Source organism: Gorilla gorilla, chromosome 19, assembly GCF_029281585.2.
Source record: "Gorilla gorilla gorilla isolate KB3781 chromosome 19, NHGRI_mGorGor1-v2.1_pri, whole genome shotgun sequence".
NCBI classification, from domain to species: Eukaryota; Metazoa; Chordata; class Mammalia; order Primates; family Hominidae; genus Gorilla; species Gorilla gorilla.
The window spans coordinates 17796861-17807684 of NC_073243.2; the positions used below are offsets into that span (position 1 = coordinate 17796861).

At 41.6% G+C, this 10824-nt stretch overlaps 1 protein-coding gene across 4 annotated transcripts in view; it reads left to right on the plus strand.

The window, feature by feature from the left end:
* PAFAH1B1 (platelet activating factor acetylhydrolase 1b regulatory subunit 1) overlaps positions 1-10824 on the plus strand; it is a 92804-nt gene that overhangs the window by 76901 nt on the left and 5079 nt on the right. For all 4 annotated transcript variants that reach the window (XM_055367142.2, XM_031003203.3, XM_055367141.2 and 1 more), the window contains 5 exons: positions 726-894; positions 3236-3338; positions 4333-4561; positions 6772-6873; positions 10447-10603. In XM_055367142.2, coding sequence (XP_055223117.1) covers positions 726-894; positions 3236-3338; positions 4333-4561; positions 6772-6873; positions 10447-10603 — 760 coding nt within the window. The remainder of the gene's footprint in view (positions 1-725; positions 895-3235; positions 3339-4332; positions 4562-6771; positions 6874-10446; positions 10604-10824) is intronic.

Here is a 10824-nt window from a genome sequence, read left to right on the forward strand (position 1 = left end):
TTTTGTGTTTTTTAGTAGAGACGGGGTTTCACCATATTAGCCAGGATAGTCTCGAACTGACCTCGTGGTCCGCCCGCCTTGGCCTTCCTAAGTGCTAGGATTACAGGCGTGAGCCACTGCACCCGGCCATATTTCATTTTTTAACTCAAAATGACATATGCTTTTGTTCATTTGCTATTCGTGAACAGTTTACATCTTCTGAAATCTTTCCTTGGACCTTTAGATGTCTGAGTTCTGCTGGTCTAGTAGGATCGAGTATTCTTCCATTGTTCCTCAAATATTCTACATACAAATGCCTGCTACAGCCCTCTGAAGCTCCTTCCCTTCCCTTCCCCTTTCTTTCCCTTTCCTTTCCATCTCTTTCTCTTTCTTTCCTCTTATTTCTTCCCCTTAAGTTTCCTTATTTACATGTCATTCCTGCTCTGAGACAGGGAGCGGACTGTGTCTTGTGACTTTATATACCTTATCACTATTACAGTTGGTTATGTGATAGAAACCTTATAAATGTGGTTCTAGAGATAGATTTTAATAATTGCAACATTAGTTTTCCCTGTAGAAAAAGAGACCAATTTATACATGAGATACAATATTTCTAAAATAGTTATCCTTTGTTACTTGTTCGGTTAGTTACTCAATAAGGTGCCAGACTGGCCTGCTGAGTGCAAATGTGAAACAAGAAAGGAGTGATGGAGTTGGTGTTAACCGATTTTCTGTTCACTTGACAGGTGTGGGATTATGAGACTGGAGATTTTGAACGAACTCTTAAAGGACATACAGACTCTGTACAGGACATTTCATTCGACCACAGCGGCAAGCTTCTGGCTTCCTGTTCTGCAGATATGACCATTAAACTATGGGATTTTCAGGGCTTTGAATGCATCAGAACCATGCACGGTAAGGGGTAGAGGATAGTGCTTTAATAGTAATTTCTATCATGCTACTTCAGAAGGAATATTGTTTCTAACAGTGTACAGTGTTCCTTTATTCACCTCTTAATTGTCAGTATTGGTGGAAGAGCATATCGTGTAGATAGTCCAGGGATAAGCCACAGTAGTTGAGAGTGCTTTCTATTAGGAAGTTTTAAGTATCTTTTAGCACTTTACATAAAATATTTGTATGAGTATTTTTTGGTAAGAAAAACTGCCAGGTCATTTATCTGTATTTGAGTTAAAAATGGTTTTGTTTGTGTTTTAATTTTTCTTAGTTGGGAAACTGAAGTCCAGAGAGAGTAGGTCGAGTGAAAACGAGCCCAGATTCTCTTGCTCACTTAAGTAAAATGAGCTGAGCGCACATACCCCATGCCCTCGTTCAGTATTTCCCGGGTCTTGTTGTGGGAACTGTTTTCTGAGGCAGTATGTTTTGTGGAAAGAGAGTAATTTGCTTTGGAGTCAGACACCTGGGTTCAGATTCCTACTTGTCTACTTACGGTATTAGAAAATTTAAACCTCTTTCATCTGCAAAACAGAGGTAATAATACCAGAGTCATAGAGTTGTCATGAGGATGAGATGAAGTCATAAGATAAATCATCTTGGTGTAGTACCTGCCACATAGGAGATGCTCATTACGTAGGGATTTTTGTTGTTTCTTTATACATGATGACATTTGAATGTTGGGATTTTGTACAAGGAACACATACAGATTATCCATGATGTTAACACATGAGTAAACTGTGTTTACCTAGAGGGCATAATTTGAAGGTTGTGTTTTCCCTGTCCCAAATGAAATGCATTGGGGAAGTTTATAATTACAGGAATTCCACGCATGAACACTGTTTTTTTTGTTGTTGTTGTTTGGTTTTTTTTTTGAGACGGTGTCTCACTCTGTCGCCCAGGCTGGAGTGCAGTGGCGCGATCTTGGCTCACTGCAACCTCCGCCTCCCAGGTTTAAGTGATTCTCCTGCCTCCGCCTCCTGAGTATCTAGGATTATAGGCACGCGCCACCACGCCCGTCTAATTTTTGTATTTTTAGTAGAGATGGGGTTTCACCATGTTGGTCAAGCTGGTCTCGAACTCCTGACCTCCTGATCTGCCTCAGCCTCCCAAAGTGCTGGAATTATAGGCGTGAGCCACGTAAGGTCTATCATTTATTTTTCTTTAAGTCGCCTATATCTTCTAGCTCTAACTTTAAAAAGAGTTCTTTCTAATGCATTTTTTTTTTTTACCCCCAACACCACCTTTTTTTTTTTTTTTTTTTTTTTCTGGAGATGGCCTCTTGCTTTGTCACCCAAGCTGGAGTACAGTGGCACAATCTTTGCTCACTGCAACCTCCACCTCCCAGGTTCAAATGATTCTCCCACCTCAGCCTCCAAAGTAGCTGGCAATACAGGCAAGCACCACTACACCCGGCTAATTTTTTTATTTTTAGTAGAAACAGAGTTTAACCATATTGGCCAGGCTGGTCTTGAACTCCTGACCTCAGGTGATCCACCCGCCTCGGCCTCCCAGAGTGCTGGGATTACAGGCGTGAACCACTGCGCCTGGCCCACCATTTTAAACAGAGAACCAATTCCCCATTTTTCGTATCCATTCGCTTTATCTTTTTTATATCTTAGAATATCAACCTAGAAGCTAGGCACAGTGGCTCACACCTATAATCTCAGCACTTTTGGAGGCCAAGGCAGGAGGGATTGCTTGAGGACAGGAGTTCGAGACCAGTGTGGGCAAAATATGGAGACCTTGTCTCTACAAAAAATAAAATAGTTGTGGGTGTGGTGGTACCAGATGTGGTGGTACACACCTGTGTAGTTCCAGCTACTCGACAGGCTGAGGCGGGAAGAGCTCTTGAGCCCAGGAGTTCAAGGCTACAGTGAGCTATGATTGCACCACTGCACTTTAGCCTGGGTAACAGAGCAAGTCCTTGCCTCACAAAAAAAAAAAAAAAAAAAAAAAAAAAATTGTTTTCCTAGCGTTCATATGTAAACATTCAGACTCACTGAGGTAAGTATATGAATATATTCAAATGTTGATAATCGTGATGCCTTTTGTTTTTAGACCATTTGTACAGGTTGAAATTTAATCCTAAATGGAGTTGACTATTTCCTTGTGGATTGTTTTTACTGACTTTTTTAACTTTATCGTGTAAATCCAGGTTTCTTATCCAATTTGTATAAAATCCAGTGTATTTAGAACTTGCTTTGACATAGTGAAACCCCATGGTAAAATCCCATGGTCAGCTGATGTTTCATTGCTCTTGGTGGTGTATTACTTCATAATATATTGCTGTTGTGTGTTTTAGGCCATGACCACAATGTTTCTTCAGTAGCCATCATGCCCAATGGAGATCATATAGTGTCTGCCTCAAGGGATAAAACTATAAAAATGTGGGAAGTGCAAACTGGGTAAGTAAGTTTAGTTGAAAAGGCATCAGCGGCCAGGTGCAGTGGCTCACACCTGTCATCCCAGCGCTTTGGGAGGCCAAGGTGGGCAGATCACCTGGTCAGGAATTGAAGACCAGACTGGCCAACATGATGAAACCCCATCTCTACTAAAAATACAAAAATTAGCTGGGTGTGGTGGCGCACACCTGTATTCCCAGCTACTTGGGAGGCTGAGGCAGGAGAATCACTTGAACCTGGGAGGCGGAGGTTGCAGTGAGCCGAGATTGTGCCATTGCACTCTAGCCTGGGCAACAAGAGTGAGACTCCGTCTCAAAAAAAAGAAAAGGCATCAGCTTAAAGACATATTTATAAAAAACAAAACAAAATTGTCTTCTGGTGTTACAGTCATTTCGACTTTAACCCAGAATGATCATTATGGCAGTCATATTAAATATACTTTAAAACTAAGTTTGATCTGTACATGTCTCCCAAAAAGGAGCACAGAGACATTGTAAGGAGAGACTCTATGTCCTTGAGAAGCATTTCTGTGTAATGGCTTATTTCCTCTGTGGTCTTCTTTTAGGTGATCTCTCTGTGGGTTTAAATTAAAGTGTAAATAATCTTTGTGCTGGTATACCTGTGTTAGGCTGAATTTGGTTGTGCATAGAATTACACTTGATTTTTGTAATACAAAGTTACTAGTTTTACTCAGATTAGTAGAGCATAACTTTTTTCCAATATGGCTGGAAATATTTTTAAGTGTGCATTTAGTTTTGAAAGATTTTATTTCTTACACATATTTTATCTTCTAGATGTTGATTTTATTAGCTCCTTAATGAAATGTCTGTTAGCTTATTGTTCCCACTTTAATTAACCAGGATTGTACATTTATTCTGTCGACTTGCATCTCTAACTTGGTACCATTCTCTTCATCCCAGTACATATTTTTATATCACTTCTGGGAAGCGTCCTGATGATTGTCATTCACAGTGTAAGTTATTATTTATATTGACAGCTACTGTGTGAAGACATTCACAGGGCACAGAGAATGGGTACGTATGGTACGACCAAATCAAGATGGCACTCTGATAGCCAGCTGTTCCAATGACCAGACTGTGCGTGTATGGGTCGTAGCAACAAAGGAATGCAAGGCTGAGCTCCGAGAGCATGAGCATGTGGTAGAATGCATTTCCTGGGCTCCAGAAAGCTCATATTCCTCCATCTCTGAAGCAACAGGATCTGAGGTACTGTGTATACAAATGTCTTCATGGTTTTATTGCTGATATCTGAAGTCCTTAGATAACTTTGCTCATTCCCTGTTTCAGGGCTGTTAATGCATTTAAAAATCTGCATCCCACAATTCTGAATCTTGAAATTCTCTACTCTTAACAGCTTGCTGATGTGTTTACATTATTTAACCAGTGATGATTATTGCTGTCAGCCTATCCTTGATTTGATACGTGATGGGTATTCTCCTAAAGAATTGAAATTTATCAGAAAAACCATTGTTATGACATCATCTCAATGTAAAACAAAACTTGAGGGAGAGGTTAAAGTTTTCTGTCAGAAAAATAGCCTTCATTAATGAAGATAATGATTTTATTTATAAATTTATGGTAAAATGCAGTTCAGTATTTATTTTTTAAAATTAATCCCAGATGTGATAGTACAAATGTTTCTTTAAATGAAGACTAATTCATATGGCAGCCTCTGATGTTCTTGATCATTTAAAAGTACTAGCTGAGCCTGGAGTTTTAACACATTTCTTTCTGATCTTTATGGTTTTGGTGTTTATTATTAATATGTTAAAAATTACAAGGTACAGCGGCACATGGCTACAGTCCTAGCTACTCAGGAGGCTGAGGCAAGAGGATCACTTGTGTCCAGAAGTTAAAGTTCCGCCTGGGACAACATAGCAAGATCTCTGTTTCTAATGAATGAAAATGAATGGTCTAAAACTTTTGTTTTTGAGACAGTCTCACTCTGTCGCCCAGGCTGGAGTACAGTAGCACAATCTCGGCTCACTGCAACCTCCGCCTCCCAGGTTCAGGCGATTCTCCTGCCTCAGCCTCCTGAGTAGCTGGGACCACGTATGCATGTACCACCCTGCCAGCTAATTTTTATATTTTTAGTAGAAACAAGGTTTTGCCCTGTTGGCCAGGCAGCTCTCAAACTCGTGGCCTCAAGTGATCCGACCACCTCAACTTCCCAAAGTTCTGGGATTACTGGTGTGAGCCACTGTGCCTGGCTTCACATTGATTTTGATAGAGGCATTCCTATCATGTATTTTTAAAACTACATTTCAATAAACAAAGGAGGCAGTTTCCTCTCCCCCTACCCCCATCCCACTTATTTTTCTAAATGAATCTTCTCTTGTGAGTTCTCTTTATTTTGATTGGCCCATTGCATTTTGAGATTCTGTTTACTGCCCTCTGGTGGTGGTTACATGCTGTATGTCATAAATTTGATTCTGGTGTGGTGGCTCACGCCTGTAATCCCAGCACTTTGGGAAGTCAAGGCAGGAGGATCACTTGAGCCCAGGAGTTTGAGCAACATAGCAAGACCCCTGTCTCTACAGAAAACTTTTTTTTTTTTTTTAACTTACCACTATACTCATGAGGGAAAAAATTTTCAAAAACTTAGCTAGGTGTGGTGGTACACTCCTGTAGTCCCAGCCACTAGGGAGACTGAGGCAGGAAGATCGCTTGATCCCAGGAGTCCCAGGAGTTCAAAGCTGCAGTGAGCTATGATTGTTCCACTGCACTCCAGCCTGGGTGACAGAATGAGACCCTGTCTTGAAATAAATAAATATTCCCTAATCCAGATCAAAAAAATAAATAAATAAATTTGGTTTTGGTTGGATTTGTAAAAGCTAAATTAAATAGTGATTACAGAAATCTTGAAAAGTAAATTTATTATCTGTTGGTTTTATGAAAACTGAGTCCTAACCTAAATAGAGACTTCTGTTCTTACATTATCTGGGTCCTTCCTGTATAGCATAGGTATGGTGTGAAAGACTTGTGTATTTCAACAGATAAAAACAAACTGGGCTAGGCGCAGTGGCTCATGCCTGTAATTCCAGCACTTTGGGAGGCCGAGGTGGGCCGATCACCTGAGGTTAGGAGTTCAAGACCAGCCTGCCCAACATGGCAAAACCCCGTCTCTACTAAAAATACAAAAATTAGCCACATGTGGTGGTGCGTGCCTGTAATCACATCTACTTGGGAGGCTGAGGCAGGAGATTCGCTTGAACCCGGGAGGCGGAGGTTGCAGTGAGCCAAGATTGCACCACTGTACTCCAGCCTCGGCGACAGAGCCAGACTCCGTCTGAAAACAAACAAAAAACCAAGATGCAACAAAATTGGGAATATAGATCATTATTAGATAGAAGCCATTTAAAGTCCATACCTAACTTCTTGTGTGGGGAACTTAATTTTTATTATGTTTTCTGTAGACTAAAAAAAGTGGTAAACCTGGGCCATTCTTGCTGTCTGGATCCAGAGACAAGACTATTAAGATGTGGGATGTCAGTACTGGCATGTGCCTTATGACCCTCGTAAGTTTGCATAATCTTACCGTTTCTTTTGCATCTTCACTGTTTATACCTTTTTGGATTAATGCTTTATGATATCTTAAATAATCTGAATTATTCTGGGCTTTAAAATAACTTCTTTATAAAGATAGTTTTCCTTTAGCTTTTGTTGTTGTTATAGTGATGTGAAAGTTATTTCTCTAGAATGCAGATTCTATAAAGAATCTGTAGAGCCAGTCAGTGTTTGAGGGGGAGATGCTGCTAGCTCACTGTATCTTTAAAAATTGTGTGATATCTCAGCCGGGAGCGGTGGCTTACGCCTGTAATCCCAGCACTTTGGGAGGCCGAGGCGGGTGGATCACGAGGTCAGGAGATCGAGCTAACACAGTGAAATCCCGTCTCTACCAAAAAATACAAAAAATTAGCTGGGCGTGGTGGCAGGCACCTGTAGTCCCAGCTACTCGGGAGGCTGAGGCAGGAGAATGGCGTGAACCCGGGAGGTGGAGCTTGCAGTGAGCCAAGATCGCGCCACTGCACTCCAGCCTGGGCGACAGAGCGAGACTCCGTCTCAAAAAAAAATAAAATAAATGTTTAACATCTCTTACGGAGAAAAAGCAGCATTCTTAGAGACCTGTTCACTGTTGAAGATGTTTGTTTCTCTGTTTCACTTTATTTATATGAATCCTTTTAACTGTTATACCTCCTTGCTCACATGATCTAGTTTATTTGGCTTATTTAGGAGCATCTGTATTTCCATAGAAAGATATGTCAATACTAGTAAGGGATTGTGGACATTCCTATGTGCCTAAAGGAGTTCCAAGGAGATCTGTGGATGTTTGTTTAGTAGTAGTTTTTATAATTTGGCATCCACATTTGTTTAGAGATTTTTTAGGTGCTAATGATACCTTGAAGTGATTGTCTCTCTGTAGGATATGACAGACATATGTGGAAGCATCTTCAAGAACTGATTAGAAAATGAAACTGTCGGCCGGGCACGGTGGCCCACGCCTGTAATCCCAGCACTTTGGGAGGCCGAGGCAGGCAGATCACGAGGTCAGGAGATTGAGACCATCCTGGCTAACATGGTGAAACCCCGTCTCTACTAAAAATACAAAAAATTAGCCGGGCGTGGTGGCGGGTGCCTGTAGTCCCAGCTACTCGGGAGGCTGAGGCAGGAGAATGGCGTGAACCCGGGAGGCGGAGCTTGCAGTGACCGGAGATGGCACCACTGCACTCCAGCCTGGGCGACAGAGCGAGACTCCGCCTCAAAAAATAAATAAATAAATAAATAAAAAGAAAATGAAACTCTCCTTTAGTAGTATTCTGAGCGGAGTTCAGCTATACCATGTTGCTGTTAAGAAAAGATGATATATAATTAAAATAAAGCAGGCCAGGTGCAGTGGCTCACTCCTGCAATCCCAGCACTTTTGGAGGCTGAGGCAGGTGGATCACCTGAGGTCAGGAGTTCAGGACCAGCCTGGCCAACATGGTGAAAGCCCGTCTCTACTAAAATTACAAAAATTAGCTGGGCGTGGCCAGGCGCGGTGGCTCACGCCTGTAATTCCAGCACTTTGGGAGGCCAAGATGGGTGGATCACCTGAGGTCGGGAGTTCGAGACCAGCCTGACCAACATGGAGGAACCCCATCTCTACTAAAAACACAAAATTAGCCAGGCATGGTGGCACATGCCTGTAATCCCAGCTACTTGGGAAGGCTGAGGCAGGCGAATCACTTTAACCTGGGAGGCGGAGGTTGCGGTGAGCCCAGATCACGCCATTGTACTCCAGCCTGGGCAACAAGAGTGAAACCATCTCAAAAAAAAAAAGCCGGGCATGGTGGCGCATGTCTGTAATCCCAGCTACTCGGGAGGCTGAGGCTCGAGAATCGTTTGCACCTGGGAGACGGAGGTTGCAGTGAGCCAAGATCGCACCATTGCCCTCCAGCCTGGGCAATGAAGTGAGACTCTGTCTCCAGAAAAAAAAAGAAAAGAAACAAGAAAAACATACTCTTGGCCAGGCACAGTGGCTCACACCTGTAATCCCAGGACTTTGGGAGGCCAAGGCAGGAGGAGCCCAGGAGTTTGAGACCAGCCTGAGCAACATAACAAGACCCTGTCTCTACCAAAATAAAAGTTTAAAAATTAGTCATGCATGATGATGCATGCCTATAGTCCTAGCTACTTGGGAGGCTAAGGCAGGAGGATTACTTGAACCCAGGAATTTGAGGCTTTAGTGAGCCGTGATCATGCCACTATACTCCAGCCTGGGCAACAGAGTTGCTGTCTCTTTTTAAAACAAAACAAAATTTTGCAATGCTGTGCTATAACTGCACTATCCAGCGTGGTAGCTACTAGCCACATGCAGCTATTATACTCTTGAAATGTGGCTAGTGAGACTGAAGAACTGAATTGTTGGTTGTATGTAATCTTAACTATTATATATTAAAGTAGGTGTACATGGACAGTAGCTACCATGTTCAACTGTGCAGGTCTAAGCCTTTTTCTTTAATGTGTAGATGAATGTGCTATTTTTTATAAAAATGGTATCATGCCCCTTAAGGTAGCTTTGTAGCAAACCTTTAATTTAGAAAGTATGTGATCCTTGCTCATGTTGTTAGATGCTCTTCTACACTGATCTACAGACAATGCTTTGTGAACATCTTTGTTAACTAAATCTCTGGGTATGTCCTTAAAGATAAATTGCAAGAACAGAACTGCTGCGACAGGGGAAATATGGATGGATAGATGGATGGATGATTAGATAGATGGATGGATGATTGGATGGATGGATGGATGGATGATTGGATGGATGGATGGATGGATGATTGGATGGATGGATGATTGGATTGATGGATAGATGGATGGATGATTGGATGGATGGATGGATGGATGATTGGATAGATGGATGGATGATTGGATGGATGGATGGATGGATGGATGATTGGATGGATGGATGGATGGATGGATGATTGGATGGATGGATGGATGGATGATTGGATGGATGGATGGATGGATGGATGATTGGATGGATGGATGGATGGATGGATGATTGGATGGATAGATGGATGATTGGATGGATGGATGGGTGGGTGGGTGGATGGATGGATGGATGGATATATAGTGAATGCCTGTATATCCTTCACCTAGTTACCATTCGTTGGTTTTCCTTCGTGTATGTGTGTATATTTTGCTGAAATCATTTGAGCGTTCATTGGAGACATCGTAACACTTTACGCCCAAGTAGTTTAGCATGAACCACCTAAGAACAAGGCTAGTATATAAATAACCACAATAAAATTATTCACACTCAAGAAATTTACCATTGATAGACTACATATTGAGATTTGTTCTTGTTATTTCCATAATGCCCTGCGGGACTTCTTTTTAACCCTCATCCAGGACCCAGTCAGGGATCGTACGTTATATTCGCTGCTCATGTCTTATGAGTTTTCAGTTTCCTTTAATCTAGAATCCCCTAGACTTTTATTTTCTTCTGGTCTTTCGATATTTTTGGTATGTATAGTTTTATTGTATTATGAAATAGATGCTATTTAAACATTTTGCCTTTTACTGAGTCAAATAACTTTTTTGTTTTTAAGGTGGGTCATGATAACTGGGTACGTGGAGTTCTGTTCCATTCTGGGGGGAAGTTTATTTTGAGTTGTGCTGATGACAAGACCCTACGCGTATGGGATTACAAGAACAAGCGATGCATGAAGACCCTCAATGCGCATGAACACTTTGTTACCTCCTTGGGTATGTACGCCTCGCGAGGTCTCTGAACATTAGATTTTGGAGTGCCAGACAAACTGTGTTTTACATAATCGTGTGGACTTTGCCAGGTAAGAAATGACTGTGCTTTCAGGGCAGAATAGAGAAGACAGATGAAAATCTTGTGGATTCCTACCATTTGTTTTAAATTCTCCTTTCCCGTTAACTCTTTCCATCATTAGCCTTATAATAAAAACATTACTTTC